We start from the raw sequence: 23,903 nt of genomic DNA on the forward strand, positions 1-23,903 counted from the left end.
GAGGGGGAGAGAAGCGAAACTTGAACTTCTCCTCTCTGGGGTCCACGGCGGTCCATTGTGTAGCGGGTTTTGGGATGCTGCCCTTGAAGGGTCAAACACACTGAGGTCGATCAAAGAAAGCAGCACCTCCCATGCAGTGTTTAAGCAGGTCGCCTCCTTGCACTCTGAATGTGTTGGGTTCGAATCCCGCTTTCCTTGTAAAACTTAAGCCCTTGAACAAAGCCCTTGTGATGCTGTGAAAATTGCCCTTCTGTGTTAATAGGTAAATCAGCATTCCTAAAGAAGTTATTTTTAAATACTTACTAAAACTATTACTCACAAAGTTGTAAAAATGAGGCAGAGTTATGTGGTACAAAGCCGACAACATGTACCATATTTTTAATTGTATACAGTTGCTCACTCGCTTTCCTGAGCCACTTGTCGAAGTCAGGGCCGGGCCAATGTTTTTTCAAGGGTACAGCACAAGGATCCCTTTCTATTACCTGCTTCAACCATTTATAGGCATAATCTCAGTTTCTTTACACTACATATCATTTCATCTTAAAATTGTTTGCGCTTGGTTTTGGTGTCATGGAAACCAAGACAGAATCCCAGGAATAGTGTGTCCTTCTTTCAGACACAGAGCTTACTTCACTTACTCAAAACCCCTAACAGGTTTACATATATAAACCTGCTTTACATATACAGTATACTGTAATATGCTTTACATTTATACTGCATACAGTATGTGTATACACCCACACATCTACAACGGCTTGTCCCAAAAACAGCAAATAGATTTATTTTGTTTATTTATTCTATGTTTTGTACTTCGGATAGGAATGTTAAATGATTTCAGATGTTAAATTATGCAATTTAGAAAATATCAGTAGTCTCTGTCCAGTTTTTCCAGGCTGGGAAAAATGTCTCTCCACTGAATTTACATTACAATTCTAGTACAATAATTTCTGTTTAAATAACGAATGTCGTTAAGAGCATATTAAGTTACAATAATGACTATTACAGTATTATTATTGGTAGGAGAATGTGTGTATTAAGATATATTACATGCTTTGACAGTTTCCTAGCTGAGCGGACTTCGAAAACATTGTAAATGTTAACCTTGATGGATATCTTGATTCACAGCGACCACTCGTGTGATTTTAGGGGCAAGGCAAGGAGCGGAAGTGGTTTGCCATTACCTTTTTCCATGCACGTTTGTGAGGTACAAACATGCAAACTTCGCACGCCCGTCAAGCAGCTCAGGAACTGCGATGCAATAGCATTACTTGCCGCATCATTGTGTCCTTCATATTAAAAACCTGAACACAAAGGAAATGAGTGTGTTGTACTGGCCTGCAAAAGTGACCATGTGCACTGAAAAGGATTACCTTTAAACACCTCTGATGAAGTGCATGTGAGTAATGCACTGATGACGTGACAGTCTATGGTGAAAGTCTGGCACCTTATTTAGACCATGAATATGTCTCCTTGCAGTGACCAACAGCACTGACTAATTGTCTAATCTCAATGGGTTTTCTTTCCATTGTCATTTACACACACACACTTTCAGAACCGCTCGTCCCTTACAGGGTCACGGGGAACTGGAGCCTACCCGGTAACACAGGGCGTAGGGCCGGAAGGGGAGGGGACACACCTAGGACGGGACGCCAGTCCGTCGCAAGGCACCCCAAGCGGGACTCGAACCCCAGACCCACCGGAGAGCAGGACCGCGGTCCAACCCACTGCGCCACCACACCCCCCATTGTCATTTACACTTCTGCTAATGTTGCATTTCTCTTTATTAAAATAGCAGGAAAATATTTGACGAAATTGACTTTGTCTGAATATTTCCTCTTTCCCTATTTACACAGAATTGATTCATAAAGAAAGGTGTTTATAACAATTTTTATTTCTTTTTTAAATATTTTCTGTGTCGAAGAACAGAAAAATTAGAACAGAGAACAACCAAATAATGAAACATTTTCCAATGGTCAAACAGCAAGTAAGGTTGAATGAACACATTATTATTATGATTATTATACTTTATTTAAAAAGACACCATTGTCAAAGATTTGATTACATAATCAACAAATTTTGCACAACAGATTTTTTTTTTCCTCACATTATTTATTTTGCTGATGCTTTACCCCAAAGTGACTTGTAGTGTACTACAGCTGTAGTGGGATTTGATTTAAATATATGTGACTAATAATTAGACCCTTTGGAAAAAAACATGACACAGTTTACCTGTGAGGGTCATTGACCTGTAATCTGAATTTGAAAATAAATTGTATGGAACTGCTTTGCTTTTGAGGGGGGCGCAGTGGGTTGGACCGGGTCCTGCTCTCCGTTGGGTCTGGGGTTCGAGCCCCGCTTGGGGTGCCTTACGACGCACTGGCGTCCCATCCTGGGTGTGTGTCCCCACCCCCTCCAGTCTTGCGCCCTGTGTTGCTGGGTTAGGCTCCAGCTCCCCGCGCCCCATATGGGACAAGCGGTTTAGACAGTGTGTGCGCTTTGCTTTTGAGCATAATACTTATGAATACCCTGCTGTATAAATGGGTGAATAACTGTAAGATGCCTTAGATAAAGGCATCAGCTAAAACTGGTTTTCTGCATAAAGTCTTAATAGAACTGGTATTCACTCTTCAGGTAGATTAAAAATCCCATTCGCTACCCAACAAAAAAACTGAATCAAAACCTGTGTTTATACAGATATATATAAATATATGCCCATATATATATAGAATGGTAATTATTCTAATCTAATGCTGATCTCTGTGAAACGGTTACTTAATACATCCACTTTTTTTGAGGTTTCACAGTTTTTAGCAACTTATGTACTGTTCTGAAGTTATGTATTTGAAATCATAATAGCAGAAATACATTTGTTAGGAACTAACTCCAGCAGTGGCTTAATTCCACACTGAAGATGGGCAGGTTTTACAGTAGCAGCTGTTCTTGGTTCACACAGCACGCAAAGCTCTACTCACTTAAGTGGCATTCAAACTGTTTGGAACGGAGATCGAGTACAGGATTTCCTCTAAAATTTGAGGATCAAAAGTCTCTTCAAGGTCACTCGGGTTTGGGCTGAAGGGCAGGTCGAACAGGGGTATCTTTGGGGGTGTCTGGGGAGATGCAGCGGAGAGCCTGCAAACGATTCATCAACAGAATCATGTTGTTCACGTGGTTTCATGTTGATAAGCGTTCAAAACAAATGCTAATGGAGCAAAAGAGGGAATACTCACTGCCGCATAGAGATGGGAAGAAAGTGCAGAGGGATGTACGGAAAGGCTGCGGGAAAGAAAAGGTGATAAGATGCAATAATGTTTTTTTATATTAATTATATTAAACCTCAGTTTAGGGCTGTGAAGAATAATAGAGTGCAAACCTTGTGATTTTGTTCCAGAAATAATAGAATCAAGGGGAAAGGTTGCTTTGTTATGGCAGCTTTCATCAGAAGTACCGTATCGGACATAAGAGCTTGCCTTTTGTATGCAGACGATTGTAATGCTTCCCAAATGCTTTGTCCTTGGGGATGTCCGGGTAGAGAAACTTCAATGGACTTTCTGGCACGTTGCCATCAGTGAGAACCTTGTAGTCGCGAATGATGTCGGCAAAAGGCAGCATGTTGAGATGGTTCTTGGTGTAGGGCTCCACAGAGCTAAAACTTTTTTCCCCTGTGTAAAGGCGCAGCTCTAACTGATTACATCAACAAAGCCTCAGAGCCCTCATGATGAACATGGCTGTGGTCAGGACATTTACTAATAGAACATTAAAAAGTCAAAATGCATCCAAAAGGTTGACTTTAGTACTTTGCTGAGATAACGTTTCATACCTAAAATCTCATCTTTCCAGTTGCCTTCACTGTGGGGAAAGGTTTGATCCCCCATTTGGCTACTCACCCCCTATATCCAAGAACTGGAATAATTTTAATTTATATATTTAGGTGTCACTTTTCTACAAAGCACTCTCCACCTACATAAACGTACTTCTAAAGGACAAGGAAAGCCATTATTTGAGTGTGTCATAACACATAATTATTTTCTGCCATAGCTGCAATGAGATTTTTATATTATGGAATATTCTACATGCTCACTTCATGTGGTAAAATTAAACGCCCAGAAAGCAATGTAAATAACCATGTAATTCATCAAAGTGTTCTACTGATAACATCCACTGTTGCTTGGTGTTGTCCACCGTGTAAAGTACTGCATTCTTAAACAACAGTCAATATTTTTTCCAGAGTGCTTCAAAAACCTGTAGATTTGTATAAAAAAAAAAAAAAAAAAAAATCAATGTCATCTGTCCAGATTTTACTAATGTCTCTGTCATGCAATATGGCCTGTGTACACTTTCTGAAGGTGGTGGGACAAGCATAATGAGACAAGCTGACTGTCTGTCTGTCACATATTGTAGAGACAGAGCTGCCCTCAGTCTCCCATCCTCCCACCTCTCCTCTTCTTCACCTTTGGCTGAGCCACAACCTAAATATGACACAGTGATACAGAATTAAAAACCAATTTTGGAAGGGAGCACCAAAATGTAAGCCAAGGGTTAAAAAGGCAGGGAGGACACTGAGGACATTTCAACATTAATCCCTGCTTACTGACACTGTTGGTGTCCTAATGAAATAATGTTCCTCAGGAGCCAATGACTGATTGGACAAGAACATTGCTCCACTGTGCTGACCACTTTCACTAATGTGTACGAGGGCACTGGCAATACTGGGCCAATTTATGTAGATTTTCCTGGAAAATGCTGGAAAGAATGTTTGCTGAGTCACTGACGTAGCTAATACTGAAAATTTAATTACTGCTCATTCCATTATCTTTTTTTTTTTTTTTTTTTCTTGGTGCTTCCTTCACCATTCATTTGTAATTTTGACAGAATGGGACACTGTCTTCCTCAAGCTGCCTTGTCAAACTCAATACTCTAGTTATAGCCTACAAGGCAGTCAAAGGATTGGTATCCCAATACTTACAGGGATTGATCAGTCACTACCAGCAAGGGCGCTGTGCTCCTCTACCTCTGGCCTCTGGCCACTTGGTGGTCCTGCTCACTAGGGCTCCAAAATCAAAAATCTGTAGGTTCTCAGTTTAGCTCTGATGCAGTGAGTAAGATCCCTCCATCAATCAGAGCTACTGAATCCATTTCAGAATTCATAAAGGGTCTCAAAATGCATCGGATCCACTGCTCCTTTGATCTCCTAACAGCTGTATAAATTTTCACGTACACCACACAATCAATCAATCTGCCATGATCACCTTTGTCCTGTATTTCCTATCAGTTCTATAGGCAGCTGCTCATTTAATGTGCCCCAGCAAAACCGGTGGCATCAGATTAAACTAACAACTACGTTTCCATTGTCATGCGTCTCCTTCATCAGCTCTTTGCAAACTATGAAATGTGTATTTATCGACCATGAGTTGTGCAATGTATGTGGAGTTCAGTGTTTAGTGGCACCTTGCAGTTTAGGGTACCACATAACAGATGTGTGGAGGGTCATACAGGGAGCAGCTGGTTGGCTCACCGTTATAGTCCTGCTCCACCCAGGTGAAAGTGATCCCCCCTAGATGGCTCTCGCTGAAGCGCAACAAGAAGGTGCCCGGGGCCTTGTCCTTCAGTAGAGCCCGTTCACGGGCCTTGCTCACGAAGCCCAGGATGCACCTGCCACAGCAGCATAAAGCACCAGCCAGGAACAGTTATGCTTGTGTTTACAGGAGAAGAACTGGGCAGCAATTATAATTTATGTCTGTCACAACTAGCCTAATAAAAATATTTTTAAGAGCAGACTAATATGTATAGCACCTCAAATAGTCAATATAGTTAAAAGTTCTTTTTAAAATCACAGAGCTGCACATTCCAAACTGTACAGCAACCTTATGTATAGCTTATATGGCCTGTTCTTTATACTGAATGTGTTGCTGTCCTGTACTTAAAAGCAAAAACAAAGAGGTAGTTGTTAGTGTAATGATTTGAGCTGCTAGCTTTGGACCCAAAGGTTGTAGGTTCAGATCCCACTTCTACCTTTAGCACCCTTGAGCAGGGCATTTACCCTAAATTGCTCCAGTAAAATTACCCAGCTGTATAAATGAGTGAACAATTGTAAGCTGCTTTGGAGAAAAGCATCAGCTAAATGAATACATGTAATATACATATTATTATTTATTTATGCTCATAAACAGAGCTAAGCAATGCATTCAATATTTTTTGTATACAGTATATAACAATATATAGCATACTATATATAATGTACTATATATATATATGTGTGTGTATAATTTGTTCAGCACTTGAACACTGTCCGTGTGCTTGTACTGTACATGGACGCCAGCTGGTCTGTGTCAATGCATGTGTATGTGTCTCACCCATCGATCCACACAGGCTGTAGGCATTTCTTGATGAGTTCCAGGATGGAGTCCAGCCACAGCCAGAAACTGAAGGTCTTTCCAGGAATGTTTTCCTGGGATGAGGGGAGTAGATGGTCATGGGGGGGGGGGGGGGGGGGGGGGGGGGGACAAGCCTATCATCACTAAACACTGCAGCTGGAGAAGCAGACAAGGTTCTGCACGATACTTGAGTGCATCAGGAAGAATGAGAGGGTTGCCATGTTTCTACTGTCACTGTACTCTTTATTATGAACTTTGTACAGGTGTAAAAAAGATCATGTTATGATGTCATCAATAGTGGTACAACATACAGTATATGACACGCTCCGTGGCTTTCATAACAGCTGCTCGCAAAGTTTCTCTCTGTGGATCAGAAGCTCCTTTTAATGGAAATCTGCAGCTTCCCTGAAGTTATCCTGAAATCCTACCTTGCAGAACCTGGACCAATACACCTGGCTCTCACTCTGGAGGGCGTGATCACCTAAAGTGAGGATTGAAAAGTTCACAGATCCACAATGCATTTTGAAAATAACTAATCTGCTTCCTATGACTGAGAAAGTAAGGTTTAAAGCAACGCGACGATCAGGTTTAATTTTAGTACAATTTTTCCAGCGATGTCTGATACAGGGCAGAAATTGTTTTTAAATTATTTTATTTTTGACAGTAAACAAAATTTTTTTGGAGGGGGTAGAGCAATATTCTTTAAGGGGGCCCAGAGTTCCTAGCTATGTTCCTGACTTCAGTATCTGAAAACAATACAGAGCCCCTGCCTGATGCTCGAAGCTTACGGAATCCAAAAAAAAGGGCCACTTTGAGCAGGACTAGACCAACGTCGTCTCCTCACCCAAGAGTTTTTCTCCCAGCATTTCAAGCTGTTCCGTGGTGAGACTGCGGCCAGTAATTGTAGAGAACTGCCAGCTCAGCATCTTGGCCAGCTGGGACCAATTGGCACATGGAGGGTTGTTGAAAAAGGACAGGTTCTGAAACCGGAACGGAAGGTTATTAAGCCACTTAAACATGCAAACCTGAATGGACCTGTGTCTGAAATACACTGCAGCACAGTTTCTTTGCCCACATACCCCTTCCCCGTTCATTTCAGCTCCTGCACCAACACTTTCATTTTCACATTTTCTAGATCAACATTACTTGTTTACATAAATGAGAAACAGGAAACACTTGTCAATCTTTCATATTAGGATACAAGCTTTTGTGTTCCGGGTGTATTGACATGTTTTTGTTTTCCGGGCAGTGGCAGTAGAACAGTGCAAGGAGCACTTCACACTTTGGTTTCACACCAGTGATGGCTGTGATCTCAAACTCCAGTGTTTGCAATGTTTAAATACATATTTAATGCAGTTTTTCAGAACTTGTTTACAGGAATAAAAACAAGGAGTGTATCAATCATAAAATGTAATCATTCTAGTTTTATGTCTGTCTATGTATACTGACTGCTGTCTTTAGCCAAAATCATGAAAAACAACAGTAGTATAATTAGGCTGTTCTCTAGATGTAATAAAAACATGACAGTTGATTCACCTTGGGCTCATCTGTCAGAAGGTTGTACCACATAACTGAGGCCCAGCCTGCAGGGAGCTGGATGATGTTTGAGATGACCACCAAGGGCAAGGTGGAGGTCTAAAGACAAAGGTGTGACAATCACTGTCCAGTGCAAAAGCAGCACGGCTCACAAGAGGACCGGAGAGAAAGGACGGTCAAACTGCCCCGAGTGACTCACCTCCAGGTCGATGCTAAGGCCCTGAAGACAGAGCCTGGCCTGGAACGTGAGGATGTGGAGATCCTCCGTTACTGTAAGAGAGCCCTGAAAGAACACACATTCAAAAATCTGTCAGCATGGCACCTCAGGGGTTTTCACCATTACCAAACTGACCAAAAAAACCTGGAAAGAAGCAAAACCGTGTTTCCACTTCTGTACAAATGGAGGATCAGGGAAATGACGATAGAGCAGGCAGTCCCTCTGATAAAACTTACTTTTTAAATTCCCAAAAAGGGAAAAGAATAGAATAGCAACTATAAGTTTAAAAACCATAGTAGTGTACCATAAGTAATGTATCTTACTCACTATCCTGGCAGTAACACTTCCCTCTAGTGTCCATAAAATGCAACTGTAAGGTTTATATTACTTATTTAGTTGACTTACAGTGATTTACCCACTTTTACAGCCTTGCAAGTTTTACTGTATCAATACAGTGTCAGTACCTTGATCAAGGGTATTACAACAGCAGTGCAATTTGAATCTGGGTCCTACCAGAGCAAGGTATGTAAATGTAAAATACAGATGTTTGTACTGTCTCACCTCGTTCTTTGAAGTGCTGCTGCCTTTCTTGTCCTTTAATTGCTGCAAGACGCAAGCAATGAATACATCAGCTCACAAAAAAACCCTTAAATCACTGTGCTATTAATCAAGTCCCATTTCCTGACCCAGTCCTAGGTTTTGGTTTGAGGTCCCTGCATTATGGGTTTTACAGTTCAGCACCAGGTCAGAGGTACAAAGAGCAGATATATTACCAGGTGTCTGAACTCCACTGCAAGGCAGCCATTGGATGACTCATCAATGTCCATCTGTTTGGGATTGTTGTTTAATATCTCAAATTGCCGATGCCTAAAGGGACAACAGGCAAGTTGCATGGTCTGGACTACAGAAAAAAATTTTCATTGTCATGCGTGGAAAATATAGATACAGGTCTGATGGACTCAGGTGCAGAGTTTAATGGAAACACTTGAACACTGGCTATGAATATCAAAACAAAAGCTATTTAATAAACTTCTTGACATAACTGGACTAGATCAACAAAGCAAGGTGAACAGGCAGAGTAACTGGTACATTCTTTGCAGAATCTACAAAGCAGTCAAGGAAACCATCTGTTTTACACTAGGGAACTGCTGATGTCAGATGTGAACAGTATTAAATAACTAATGATGATAAACAAAAACAGGGACACACTTCCAAGGAAACTTATTATGTCAGACATTACTTTGCATCATATCTCCAAGGCAAACTCACATCGGGAGGGGGACAAGGGCTCTGTGACACTTATGCATTTACATTAATTTAACAGATGTTTTTATTCAAAGTACAACACAGTTTACAATGGGCACTATTTACAATGATTTACCCCTTTATAGCATATCAATTTAGAGTAAGCACCTTGATCAAGGGTACCACAGCAGCAGGTGGAATTCAAACCTGTAACCTCCAAGTTCAGAGGCAGCAGCACTAACCACTATGCCACTTAGATAGACTTACTGGTTTATCAAAGCTTAACCAGACAAATTCACAAAATTTATGTGAAGCTTTTCAAATGTCATTTAAATTCTGATAGACATCTGATTTAATAATAATGGAAATCGAAAGCTTGCATGCATCCCCAACACATCAGCCAGTATTGCGGTGATGCTGTCAGTAGGTTGCCATAGCTGGCCTCACATGTATACCCTAGTAGTAGGAATTTTAACATGAAAAATTAATTCTTTTATTAGCATGACATGCCAGTTTTGCACTATTTGAACACAGATCATATGACATTTATTAACTCTTTCCATAACGAAAAAAATTGATTAAGTAATAATAAAGTAAAATCACAGAAGGCTACCAGAATGAGGTGATTATCAGATGAAACTGTTAGAAATAAAAGCTTTTATTGTGAAGATGTATTTACATAATGTAATATGAGTAGTTCCATGTTATAGCTTCTTCTCCCTGGGGAATGCGAGAGAAACTACAGGGAGAATTTGGGAGAAATGGAACAGTAATACAAAGATGAACTATACTCACAGTGTGCCACCTGACACATTCCTGAAGAAAGCAACACAAAGAAAAAAAAAAGACAAGAACACGATATTCAGAGTTATACTTAATATATGACACTTTTCAGCCACAGCACCATTTGATCGAAAAACTAGGACATTAATATTATTATGTATGAGTTTATATGTTTAGCTGACCTTTTTCCTCCAAAAAAACTTATAATGTTAAGCTACTTACAATTATTTATCCATTTGTGCAGGTGAGTAATTTAGGGTAAGTCCCTTGCTCAAGGGTACTGCAGCTGATAGGGGGATTTAAACCTGTGACCTTTCGGTTCAAAGGCAGCATCTCTATGCTACCTGCTGCCCCCTACTGTTGTCATTGTTAGTGCTATTATTATTGACCATTATTTAGTTACTGCCTTGGTCCAAGCTGTCTTGCAATGCTTGGCTTACAATTTTCACCCCCATTTATAGGCAGGGTATTTCTTCCAGGGGACATTCAGGGTAAGAACCTTGCTCAAGGGTATGACAATAGAATTTGAACCTGGGTCTTCAGATTACAAGATCACATCCCTAACCCCTATGCCACCTGCTTCTGTAATGTGTTAAATTTAATTTTAATTTTATTCTGCTACATGTTTGATCTACATGAAAACCAGGACATTATTTATAGTCTCACATGAACAACTTCCTGCACTGAGTTAATGCTCAATAACCTCAGTTCACATTGTTCAGTTGATGATGATGATGATGACGACATTGTTCAACAGAATATGTCTCTGGATTTTACCTTTAAATTGACTTACTTGTCAAAGGCTGTCTTCACTTTAAGCTGATAGTCCACCTCTGGAAGTTTAAGCAGCAATCTAAGAACAGAAGTTTTCCGTGTGATAGTGGTGACGAATCATTCAGGACGAAAGACAAGCATTGCCACGCTGCTTTGCATTTTCAGGCTATGTGTCGATGTTGAATTGCCAGTGTTGAACTGGCAATTTAACAGTAGCAGCGGTGAAACCATGAGCTGTCGTACCTGAGTCTGGTGCTGAAGTATATCCCAGTTTTTATCACAAGAGGCTTATGAGGATAGTTCAGTGTGCAAGGCTGTTTCTCCACCACAAAGGACCTGCACACAGAACACAGGAATAACACAGAACACGTGAGCCTTTGCATAATGTCACAGGGACACTGTGGATCATATACTCACGCCAAGCGAAGGAGAACACTTTGAGAAAGGGCAGGATTTTAAATGCGCCTTTACGATGACAGCCTTTAATGCAGGAGTTAATCATGAAATTCTGATAAAGACCCGAGTAGTTGGGTTTCCGTTAAGTAAGGAACTGCATGAGCACTACCTGGACAGTGTGAACTGCAGTTTTGCAGGTACTCTTCAATTTCTATCTTACGCAACTTAGGAGTGCATGGATTTATGACAGCTCTACCACCAAGTTCACTGCATTATTTTCCTGATGTTTAAAGTCTCAAAGTTTGGTTGCAACATCTACCGATTACCTCTCCTCTGCTGTACAATGGCATTAGCTGGCAGCACAGCATGGTACCATATTTACTACTGACTCAGTCACAGCATGTATCAGCAGTTACTTACAATAGGTAGAGTTCTGGTGGTGCAGTAAGAAAAAAGTAAAACAAAACAGATTTAGAAATTAAAAAGAAAATAAGAGCAGTACAAAAATATATAAAAACCAAATCATGTTTATATTATTATGGAATATTAATTTATCTAGCAGACACTTTCCTCCAAAGCAACTTCCAATGAATTCTACATGGTGTTACCAGCCCACACACCTTATTCATCAGGGTAACTTACACTGCTAGATACACTCCTTACAATGGGTCACTCATCTATACATCAGTAGAACACACTCTCTTTGTCACTCACACACTATGGGTGAACATGAGCAGCATGTCTTTGGACTGTGGGAGGAAACCCACAGACATAGAGAGAACATGCAAACTTCATAAACTGAGCAGGACCCACATTCTCTCACATCACCAAGGCACTGTGAGACAGCAGTGCTACTCACTGTGCCACCATGCCACCCATAATTTTAACAAATAATGTGTGAAATTAGTGATAAATATGACAATGCCCTATTATACAACACAGCATTCATACATATCCTTAGGGATTATGTAATATTGCTTGAAGGGATTCCTAACTTAGGACAAAGTCACCCTGTTGTAAGTTGAGGACCAGCTATTTTAAAATAACCCTTTAAGCCTCACTAAAGCCTGAATGATGTTTGATAAACTATTCTTTATATAGAGTTAATGCCATCAACAGCCACCTGAAAGACAAAACAATTAACCAACTTACCAACCAACCTTTTTAATTGCTTATTTTTAAAATATTAGACAAAAATAATTACATATGAATATAATTTCTGCTTCTGTCCAACTTACAGTCAAACTAAAACAATAGCAGAGTCTTATGCAGAAAATTGACTTGAAGATAATATTAAAACTGCTGCCTATCTAAAATATTTGTCAGTGGGTTTATGGTACATTTTCACCAGGTGAGAGATAAGGCGTTTCATATGATCTTCCAAGAGAGGTTTCTGCTGAGGGATGGGGTCAGTCTCGTATGTAACTATCAGGAAGAGCTGCTCCAGCTTGTCCAACTGTCTCTTGATCAGAAAGAGACTCTGCACTGTCAATGTGAACCTGAGGAATACAGAAAGCACTATAAACTGTCAGTGGTTCAATATCCCCCACAGAAGCAAATTTCTTTTTACAGGACTGAGAAAAAACTGATAAAATAGTTTAAAATGCAAAACTGCCTTGCGGTTCCCCATCCATTTACATGTGAGCCACATGCCACCATACATTAATAATTTGAACAGTTAGAAGGCACATTTCTTTGCCAGCTGGTTTGTAATGGTACCTGTGCCAATATGTTAAGATACAACTGACACTCCCCCCCCCAAACTGATCTTATAATGCTAATCTACCTATAATCACACCCCCATTTATACATCTAAGTAACTCTCACAGCAGCAAACTTTAACTGAAGGTATTACAGCAAACAGGACTTGAACCTGCAGCCTCCCATTTCAAAGGGAGCAGCTCTAACCACTACACTCCCTACTGCCCCAAGTTCTCTGCCAGAGAACTTAGGTCACTGAGGAGGTGTACGACATTCCAGTGCAACAGGAGAGTGGAATAATCAGTACCAGCACTGTAGCTGGTCCACACTGGTCAGCTCCGGGCCGCCAATGCAGGCAATCTGTTGTCGTCGCTTCCAGGCCTTGAGCTCAGGCTCCAGCTGGGACCCCATCAGCATGTCAACCTCGGTGATCACTTCTCCCACAGTGGTCAGGATCTCCTGCACAGCACAAGTGTGTTGAATGCATTGCAGTTGTGATGGTTACTGATGCAGGATCATGATTTTCCATTCCCTATGACCCTCGTATTCTCACACAGCATCTTGAACTGCCAAAGCACCTCCTAGTATTTGGAGAGACACACACACACACACACACATTTTCAGAACCGCTTGTCCCTTATGGGGTCACGGGGAACCGGAGCCTACCCGGCAACACAGGGCGTAAGGCCGGAGGGGGAAGGGGACACACCCAGGACGGGACGCCAGTCCGCCGCAAGGCACCCCAAGCGGGACTTGAACCCCAGACCCACCGGAGAGCAGGACTGCGGTCCAACCCACTGCGCCACCGCACCCCCTTATTATTTGGAGAGAGTACATGAAAAATGTGTAAGATACTTTTTTTTATATTTCAAATCGGGGGGGTTTGGTCTGGACCGGACGTCCCGCTCACCCAGGGAAAAGTGCACATGCAATACATCACCTCTCCCTCTTGGTGTAGTGATTGCCGCATGGTCACTATCTGGCTTGGCAGGCAGGAGGTCATTGCAAATAACCTCTCCTACATTACAGCGTCCGTAGCAACACTTTCTTGTCGGTCCCCCCGTTTCCACAGAGCTTGCTACATCATGGCGCGACCAAGTGTCTGGCAGTATAACCGGATGAATAGGCTGGACTCGTTAGCCTTGGTTGGCAGCTAGCTTAAGAGAAGGACAACTCTGACTCCAAACCCAGACAGATGAAGCTCGTTACCCCTATCAGGCTATCCACCTAGGACAAGGACACTCCGACATAACACCTATGACCTGGGGACCTCGCTATCACCGTCCCAGCTTGCTAGGCCATGGCAGACAAACCCCAGGTATAAGGAGTGGGGCCAGTACTGCACACACTGCACTCCACCTAAAAAAATCCCACTGCGCAGGCTCGATGGGCATGCCCACATCTACAACAGACTTTCCCTTGCAGCTGCTGCGGCTGGCCCTGCGTGCCCCGTATTGGCCTCGCCAGCCACTGGCGAGCCTGCAGCAGACGTGAGCAGCTCCCTTCCTAAATCTTTGTTTGCAAAGTCAAGCCATGATTTCATGATTGTACAGCCAAACACAAAATAAAGAACAACATCAATTTTGATGTTGTATTAAATCAAATTTTGCATTATTGCAAACCAAATTTCCATCATTTTAAATAACAGTAATGTAAAAACTGAAAGGCAATGATATGCAGATGAAGCTGAAAGGTTCTGTTTGCATGCTGATAGCATTTCATTGGAATAATGCATGTGAAACTAATGATCCGTACTCCTCCAAATTAATCACAACTGACACACATACAAACACGACTGAAACCGCTTGTCCCAATTGGGGTCGCAGAGCCTAACCCGGCAACACAGGGTTACAGGGCTGAAGGGGGGAGGGGTCACACCCAGGACAGGACGCCAGAACATCGCAAAGCACTGCAAGGAGGACTCAAACTCCAGACCCACCAGAGAGCAGGACCTGGCCAAGCCTGCTGTGCCACCACACCCCCTACAACTGACTTTTATTTTTATATTTAGGAATGTTAAATGTGTGGGAAGCAGTAAGCTGTTTTTCAAGTTTCACAAAAGGAATAACTGAATGGTTCACTTGTTTCTGAGTATTTAGAAATTTACTTTTGTGGAATTTTGTTTAGATGAATTTTGGTTTCACTTTTGTTATATGACAACCAGTTCAATGCACATCCAGAATGATTTGCATTGTCTTTGGGGGCAGGGTGGTTATTAATAAAGAAAAACTGATTTTTTTCCTGTTTTCTTGGTTACATGTCTTGCTAGAGGGAAAACAAAGATGAATTTGGAATGATTTAACTCAGCTGTACTCTGGAACAACATAAATTCTCCATAATAAACATTGCTTATACATTCAAAAATTTATCCATCCATCCATCCATCCATCTTCCTCCGCTTATCCGGGACCGGGTCGCGGGAGCAGTAGTCTAAGCAGAGCCCCCCAGACTTCCCTCTCCCCGCAAACCTCCTCCAGCTCCTCTGGGGGAACCCCAAGGCGTTCCCAGGCCAGCTGGGAGACGTAGTCTCTCCAACGTGTCCTGGGTCTGCCCCGAGGCCTCCTCCCAGTGGGACATGCCCGGAACACCTCCCCAGGGAGGCGTCCAGGAGGCATCCGGAACAGATGCCCGAGCCACCTCAACTGGCTCCTCTCGATGTGGAGGAGCAGTGGCTCTACTCCGAGCTCCTCCCAGGTGACTGAGCTCCTCACCCTATCCCTAAGGGTGCGCCCAGCCACTCTGCGGAGGAAACTCATTCTTTGTATCCACGATCTCATTCTTTCGGTCATGATTCAGATGACCATAGGTGAGGGTAGGAACGTAGATCGACTAGTAAATTGAGAGCTTTGCCTTACGACTCAGCTCCTTCTTCACCACAACAGACCGGTACAATGACCGCATTACCGCGGACGCCGCACCGATCCGTCTGTCAACCTGGCTCTCCATTTTTCCCTCACTCGTGAACAAGACCCCGAGATACTTAAACTCCTCCACTTGAGGGAGGAGCTCCCCCCTAACCCGGAGGGGGCAATCCACCTTTTTCCGACTGAGAACCATGGTCTCGGATTTGGAGGTGCTGATTCTCATCCCCGCCGCTTCGCACTCGGCTGCAAACCTCTCCAGTGCACGCTGTAAGTCATGATTCGATGAAGCCAACAGGACCACATCGTCCGCAAAAAGCAGAGACGAGATCCTGCGGCCACCAAAACAGACACCCTCCGTTCCCTGGTTGCGCCTAGAAATTCTGTCCATAAAGATAATGAACAGAATCGGTGACAAAGGGCAGCCCTGGCGGAGTCCAACATGCACCGGGAACAGGTCTGACTTACTGCCGGCAATGCGAACCAAGCTCCTGCTCCGGTCATACAGGGAACGAACAGCCCGTAGCAACGAGCCCCGAACCCCATAATCCCGAAGTACCCCCCACAGGATGCCACGAGGGACACGGTCAAATGCCTTCTCCAGGTCCACAAAACACATATGGACTGGTTGGGCAAACTCCCATGAACCCTCCAACACCCTAGAGAGGGTATAGAGCTGGTCCAGTGTTCCACGGCCAGGGCGAAAACCGCATTGCTCCTCCTGGATCCGAGGTTCGACTATCGGTCGGATTCTCCTCTCCAGTACCCCTGCATAGACTTTCCCAGGGAGGCTAAGGAGTGTGATCCCCCTATAGTTGGAGTACAATCTTCTGTACTCCTTCTTAAAAAGAGGGACCACCACGCCAGTCTGCCAGTCCAGAGGCACCGTCCCCGAACTCCACGCGATGCTGCAGAGGAGTGTCAGCCAAGACAGCCCCACAACATCCAGACACTTGAGAAACTCGGGGCGGATCTCATCCACCCCCGGAGCCTTGCCACCGAGGAGTTTTTTGACTACCTCAGCAACTTCTGCCAGGGTAATGGACGAGTCCCCCTCTACGGAAGGCATGTTGGAGGGATTGAGGAGATCTTCAAAGTACTCCTTCCACCGCCCGAGAACATGCTCAGTGGAGGTCAGCAGCGCACCACTTCCATTGTAAACAGTGCTGGCGGAACACTGCTTCCCCCCTCTGAGTCGCCGGACGGTTTGCCAGAATCTCTTTGAGGCTGACCGAAAGTCTTCCTCCATGGCCTCACCGAACTCCTCCCAGGCCCGAGTTTTTGCCGCGGCGACTGCCAGAGCCGCGCTCCGTCTGGCCTGCCGGTACCCGTCAGCTGCTTCAGGAGTCCCATGAGCCAGCCAGGCCCGATAGAACTCCTTCTTCAGCTTGACGGCATCCCTTACTTCCGGTGTCCACCACCGTGTTCAGGGATTGCCGCCGCGACAGGCACCGGAGACTTTATGGCCGCAGCTCCAAACCGCCGCCCCGACAATGGAGGTGTGGAACATAGTCCATTCGGACTCAATGTCCCCAGTCTCCCTCGGGACCTGGTTGAAGCTCTGTCAGAGGTGGGAGTTGAAGACCTCTCTGACAGCGGCCTCCGCCAAACGTTCCCAACAGACCCTCACTATGCGTTTGGGCCTGCCAGGTCTGTCCAGCTTTTTTCCCCCGCCATCGAATCCAACTCACCACCAGGTGGTGATCAGTTGACAGCTCAGCCCCTCTCTTCACCCGAGTGTCCAAGACATATGGCCGAAGGTCAGAAGAAACGACTACAAAGTCGATCATCGACCTCCGACCTAGGGTGTCCTGGTGCCAAGTGCACTGATGGACACCCTTATGCATGAACATGGTGTTTGTTATGGACAAACCGTGACTAGCACAGAAATCCAATAACAACTCACCACTCAGGTTCAGATCAGGGAGGCCGTTCCTCCCAATCACACCCCTCCAGGTATCACTGTCGCTGCCCACGTGGGTGTTAAAGTCCCCCAGTAGAACGACAGAGTCCCCAGTGGGAGCGCTTTCCAGCATGCCCCCCAGGGACTCTAAAAAGGCCGGGTACTCTACACTGCCGCTAGGCGCATAAGCACAAACGACAGTGAGAGACCGTTCCCTGACCCGAAGGCGTAGGGAGATGACCCTCTCATTCACCGGGGTAGACTCCAACACATGGCGGCTGAACTGGGGGGCTGTTAATAAGCCCACACCCGCCCGCCGCCTCTCACCCTGGGCAACGCCAGAATAGTGGAGAGTCCACCCTTGGTCAAGAAGAGTGGTTCCAGAACCCAAGCTGTGACTGGAAGTGAGCCCGACTATATCTAGACGGTATCTCTCAACCTCCTGCACTAGCACAGGCTCCTTCCCCGCCAGTGAGGTGACATTCCAAGTCCCAAAGGCCAGAGTTGGCGCCCGAGGTTTGGGTCGGCCAGGCACTCGGCCCCGACCACTGCCCAAATCACAACGCACCGGCCCCTTATGTCCTCTCCAGCAGGTGGTGAGCCCACCGAAGAGCAGCTCCACGTCTTGGCTTCGGGCTGAGCCCGGCCAGGCCCCCTGGGCATAGACCTCGCATGCGAGCCCCCCCCCCAGGCCTGGCTCCAGGGTGGGGCCCCGGTGACCCCATACCGGGCGGGGTGAAGGAGATTCTTGATTTAATAGTCATAAGGGGATTTTGAACCGCGCTTTGTCTCGTCTGTCACCCAGGACCTGTTTGCCTTGGGAGACCCTAACCAGGGGCATATAGCCCCAGGCAACTTAGCTCCTGAGATCATTCAGGCACTCAAACCCTTTCACCTCGGTAAGGTGGCGGTTCGCGGAGGGGTGGTAGCAGAGGATGGTTCAACAATTCATTCAACAATTTAGCTGAAGCATTTTTGCCAAAGTAACCTTCAATCCTAAGCTACTTACTATGATTTACCCATTTATATAACAGTACAATTTTTACTGGACCATTTTCACAGCAGTGCCTTGCTCAAGGGTATTATAGCAAGAGGTTTGATTCAAACCCGTGTCCTTCAAGTAAAGGGCAGCAGCTCTGTCCACAACACTACCTGATGTTCGCTTTTGGTGCTGTTACCTTATCAGGTTACATAATTTATTTAAAGACAATAGTGCTTTATCTGCTATTTTTTCTGGAAAATATTTTTTTAAAAAAACTGAATTCTGACACTGTTCAAATCATTTTAATAATTCTGACATTGCATCACTGCAAATAAATTGCTCAGTCATTGCTTTAAAGTACTAGCTATTTACACAACCACCAGCAAATTTTATCTGGAACAGTACACGTGTACCTTGCGCTTGAAGTCCAGAACTTTGAGTATATAGTTGAACGTCTCGACTTCACGCTTGACAAACTCATCGGTGGATGCAGAGGGACCTAAAGACAACACAAATACCTTGTGAGCAGAGCCTTCCATTACCATATACATATATAAAATTAAAATGCATGAATTTCACACATTTCCTCAAAACGAAAAATGTCACATTGGAGAAAGTGAGAAGTGCCCAACTGTAAGACTTAAGGGTTTTGTATCGGTATTCAAAGTCTTCCTGCATGTGCTCCAGGTCCTTCACCATCTGATCAATCACCTGCAGGAGAGAATAAAGTCGGTAAGGGGAGGGGGATTGATCTGCATGATGTGCTTCATTCAGGATGATGCTGGCTGGTTAGATCTGTCCAGGCCAGCTGTGCTCACCTGCACACGACCCCTGATGGCTGACACCCTGGCGTCCATGTTCCTGTGACTCTCTGAGCTCGCAAAGCTCTCCATGGACTCCTCAGTCGGCTCCTGAGAACCAGAACAGCCCATGAGTCGTAGGTTCAGGGAAGACAAGGATCTCTGATATCAGCCACCACCAGAAAGCTGAGAGCTCACCTGCTCCAGGAAGCTGGCGGAGGAAAGAATGCGTCTCTCCTCTCTCAGGCAGTCGGCGATGACGCCAGCCATGTGCAGCGGGTTGGCTTGGAACTTCCCCTGAGATCCAGAAGAGTTGAGCTATAGTTAACTCCGCCTTTTTCACAGAACTCGACAACAACAGCGATGACTATCACATATATAGGTAATGTCTATAGGTATTTTCTTTTCACAGAATGCCGGCAAGGCCTGTTAAGACAGTTCCTGCATAACCTGACTGAACAAGTCTTTCGCAGCATTTTCATTGCTTTAAAAAGCCATTTTATGGGAGTTTTAAAAGGTTTTTTTTTTTTTTTTTTTTTTTTTTTAAACAACTTCCTCCATGTAACCCTTCGTCGACGAGTATACATCTTGTGTAACTCAATTTTGTTCTGCTATGCGGTTTCATGTTACCTTGCTTTTACGACTAGCAGGAAATTATCCATCTAGTATCTGTCTGCCTATTGCTAGAATAATGTAAAAGAGCTGAAATATACAATTGTTGAAAACTGTATATTAAGAGAGTAAAGAGATGAGAGCTTCATAACCCTTAGACTGTTATGATTCTCCTTCCATTTCACTGAATTATTTTTTACATTGTGTATTATTTCTAGTTTTCTACATTCAGATTTGGAGATACAACAAAAATGCATATTTCACCAAAATTAAAAATTATACGAAATAAGGAGGTCAGTAATGCTGAAATGTATCAGTCACTGTCGTAACCAGCAGAATAACAACTTATAAAGTATTGAGGAGAATACAAAAATATTAGCTATACAACTGAGTGGAGCTCAGGAAATATGAGGGGGACTGATGAGGCTTGCTTAAAGATTGGGTGCCCATGTCACCCTCCAGCCGCCCCGAAAGCCTCAAGTAACAACACTGAAAAAGACCAGTAAGGTCACCAACAGCATGTATTAACAATGACTAAATGTACTGCCATTTAACCCGCTGGCAACACCAACACAACAGCATGGTAAGAAATAAACTTCCCTTTAAAATAACCAAAGTGTTAAAAGCACAACTGTTTAAAGAACACAGGAAAAAACAAAAATTGTAGAACTCTTGACATAAACATGATCTCGTTCAGTCAATTTGGTCTTTGAAACAATGAATAATTTGGCTTTGACAAATTTTGTTGAATTCCACTGACCCCCCACTGAACGCACGGGCAAAGAGCGGCACAGGTCAGAACCCTGAAAAGCCTTGCTGGTCTCCTTGCCCAAGGATGCTGAGGGTACCAACCTGCAGCTGCTGGTGTATCCTCTTCAGGCTGTGCTTCTGCAGGAAGTTCTGCTCCTGGCTGCAGCAGTCGTCAACCTGTGACAGGAGGATGCTGAGCAGAACGGCAGCCATCGACTCGTGGCCCATGGCCGTGTCCCTGAACATGGGCAAAACCGATTATAAAGCTCCCACCTCCGAAGTGGGAGCTGAAAATTTTGACACAGGTTGTTTACATGGAAAAACAGTCACTATTTTAAAGTAAAAGTATGTAAATAATACCATGGAAACAACCAAGTGTAACATTTGTTATTCTTAGGGACCCAAAAAGCTCAGGGCTGTTTTCTCACATGATAATCTCCATGTGAAAGGAAGTAAACACAGAAGGGCAGAGGTGAAGGAAGAAGGGTTTCTCCTTTGGTGTCACTCACCAGTCCTGGCTCTCGATCCACGGTGCGAACGTGTGTCGGATCTCCATGGGGAAGTTGTCATCGTAGAGGCCGCTCACCTGCTCCAGCAGCCTGCCCTGTAACTGCTGCACCTGGTGCCACTGGCTCATTCTGTGTGTTCAGGACATCACAGAGCATCACCTTCTTTCTCTATGTGTGCAGTTATGAGCCTTTTCTTCAGGACAACTTATATGTTTTCCCTTCATTTACAGAGGTGGGTAATTTTTACTAGCGCAATTGCGGGTCCAACAGCAGGATGCGGGATTTCAGTGTGGGTCCTTCAAGTCCAAAGACAGCAAAGTTTACTGCCTTATCTCTCGCAGTCCAAACTGTACTGTAACATGGTAAAAACGCTGGCAAAAAGCCAGAAAAGAAAGTACGTCCAGAAGCAGACTCCAACGAGTTGGGTTAATTAAATTCTGAACAAATTAGAGCCGAAAAAAAATTAACGCCCAGAAATTAAATGAAAGCAAAGCAAATGATTATTTTAAAGTAGAAAATGAGCAATTGACTGAAAGACAGAAGAGGACTGGTACAGAACTCCACCAAACATTTAGCGACACTTAGACTAGAGCGGCCACGGGTTTTATGCCATAGTTCCAATTTTTAAAAAGGAAAAGTATAGAGAAAGAAAGGCGGCGTGTTTGGCAGAAATGAAAACGTTTCGTTTTCACGAGTAATATTTTTAATAGAAAGAGTGACGAGAAGGACGCCCGAAGTCTCACTTGCTCTACCAGGCGCCTCCGCTCCGGTGTCCCTCCGCGAGGCTGCCGCGCGCCCACCTACCTTCACTTTTGGTCGCGCGCTCGTGCCGCGAACGAGCAGCTGGTGAAACTCTTCAACTGAGCTTTTCACCTCTATATTTCTTCGCCTGTTGTTGCCCGAGCTTTGACTATGCACAGTTAACAGCCCCTCAACCTTTCAGTGTACATTTTCCATCTGTTTCTACAGCCATGTTTTCAAATTCACGTCATCGTTGCCCTTTTTTATACAGGTATCTATCTTTCACTGGTATCTGTTTCCTGGGAGGTGCCAAGCTATTTTTCAGTGCCAGTTTCCTTATCGAAAACCCAGAATTATCCAGTTTCTGAACTACAAAATAATACTAGCATAAAACCTTTCAGATGAAAGCATATCACTATGGTAAAAGACAAATAACAACAGCGGAATATATATTTAGTAGTGGCAATAATGTGTAGAAATTGCCCTTTTTCACCAGTTGCGCTTGAAAATACACAAAGGGTGTGTCTGCACAACCTTCTCTTTCCAAAACAATGTTATAATAAAATACACGCAGTAACTGTACTTTTTTATTAACATCATTCATATTACTGTTGTTGTTATTGCGTCGCATTTTATGTCCTCCGTTTACTGGGTTTTACTGGATGTTTACTGTGGTATTTACAGTATTCCTACACTGTGTGAGTAAAACAGCGACACAGAACAGAATCAAAGAGAATTTTCCGAGGTCATTAAATTTTTTCGCTTTTAAGTTAAAATGTAGTATGAAAATATAACAAAACAATACATGTTGAAGCTTTTTTTGCTGTAATACTTTGATTAGCATTAAAATTACAACAGATTTAAAATGAAAGTAATGAAAATAAATAGATATCGCCACAACCTATATACAATGAAGATTTATCTAAAAACGTGGAGCAGAAATAAAAAAATAGGAAATGACAAAGTTTGTAACTCAGCCAATCTTAAAATAGTCTGTGTTATATATTTCAACAAGATTTACTATACACAGAACACAAATACTGTAAAGTTAACTAAAATATATCCATTCAATTTAGCATTATTGTATTTATTGATATTTTACTGGAAATTACACCCTTCCCCACCTTTCAAAGGAAATTCCTTCCTAAAAAAACCCTTCCAAAAGACTCAAGGACATAATTGCCTGTTAATGTTAAAAGTTTCTATGCATCCCTGAGCCCCCAATAATGACACCAATTTATGAGAAAAAAAATCACCAAATCTCATCAAAATGGAAACAATTGCTAAATGTATTACATCATTACATTTGTCTATACATTTATTACAATTTCTTAGTATTAGCCATCATGTGGCAGTGTAGTGATAAGAGTTACTCCCTTTGGACCCCAAGATCACAGTTTCAAGCCTTACTTCGAGCTGTATGTACCCTAAATTGCTTCAATAAAAATTTAACAAATGGGTAAATAACTGTAAGTGCCTTAAAATCATAACTTGCTTTGGAGAAACGTGTCAACTAAATGCATTATGTAAATATAGTCATTGTAACACAAGTGATAGCAGCAGCCCCATTTTTATTAATTATTGTATAACACTGTATTGCTTAGTATTATTATTGGTAGTAGTACTTTATCCAAATAAATTGGATTCTGATGGTCCCTGCAGACTGGGGGATTCGACCCCACGTCCAACCCCACAGCCCAGGCACAGCGAAACACTGTTCAC

The 23,903-nt window shown here is 43.4% G+C and overlaps 1 protein-coding gene across 2 annotated transcripts; it reads right to left on the minus strand.

Annotated features, from left to right (window-relative positions):
- Window positions 1-2,427: 2,427 nt before the first annotated feature.
- stat4 (signal transducer and activator of transcription 4) lies at window positions 2,428-22,440 on the minus strand. 2 transcript variants are annotated; one of them, XM_018735563.1, is made up of 23 exons: window positions 22,245-22,440; window positions 21,441-21,569; window positions 21,034-21,169; window positions 19,768-19,866; window positions 19,588-19,680; window positions 19,402-19,480; window positions 19,183-19,268; window positions 13,331-13,482; window positions 12,663-12,821; window positions 11,170-11,262; window positions 10,946-11,005; window positions 10,165-10,185; window positions 8,898-8,991; window positions 8,686-8,727; window positions 8,107-8,190; window positions 7,908-8,006; window positions 7,216-7,351; window positions 6,800-6,852; window positions 6,351-6,445; window positions 5,513-5,649; window positions 3,468-3,659; window positions 3,228-3,273; window positions 2,428-3,129 (listed from the first exon to the last, which is right to left on the minus strand). In XM_018735563.1, the coding sequence occupies exons 2-23, from the start codon at window positions 21,566-21,568 to the stop codon at window positions 2,973-2,975; spliced, it is 2,241 nt and encodes a 746-aa protein (XP_018591079.1). In that variant the 5' UTR covers window position 21,569; window positions 22,245-22,440; the 3' UTR covers window positions 2,428-2,972. The 2 variants fall into 2 exon arrangements, with proteins under 2 accessions (XP_018591079.1, XP_018591080.1); XM_018735564.1 differs by having other exon boundaries at window positions 22,184-22,256.
- Between the last annotated feature and the right edge of the window lie 1,463 nt (window positions 22,441-23,903).

Source organism: Scleropages formosus, chromosome 21 (assembly GCF_900964775.1).
Source record: "Scleropages formosus chromosome 21, fSclFor1.1, whole genome shotgun sequence".
NCBI classification, from domain to species: domain Eukaryota; kingdom Metazoa; phylum Chordata; class Actinopteri; order Osteoglossiformes; family Osteoglossidae; genus Scleropages; species Scleropages formosus.

Excerpts from the sequence above, each read along its gene's own strand:
- stat4 (XM_018735563.1), bottom strand. The coding sequence starts at position 21,568 with ATGAGCCAGTGGCACCAGGTGCAGCAGTTACAGGGCAGGCTGCTGGAG. Across the intron at positions 12,822-13,330 it reads GTGGACCAGCTACAGTGCTG|GTTCACATTGACAGTGCAGA; the intron begins GTACTGATTATT and ends TGTATTCCTCAG. Across the intron at positions 5,650-6,350 it reads CAGCCTGTGTGGATCGATGG|GTGCATCCTGGGCTTCGTGA; the intron begins GTGAGACACATA and ends CTGCTGTGGCAG.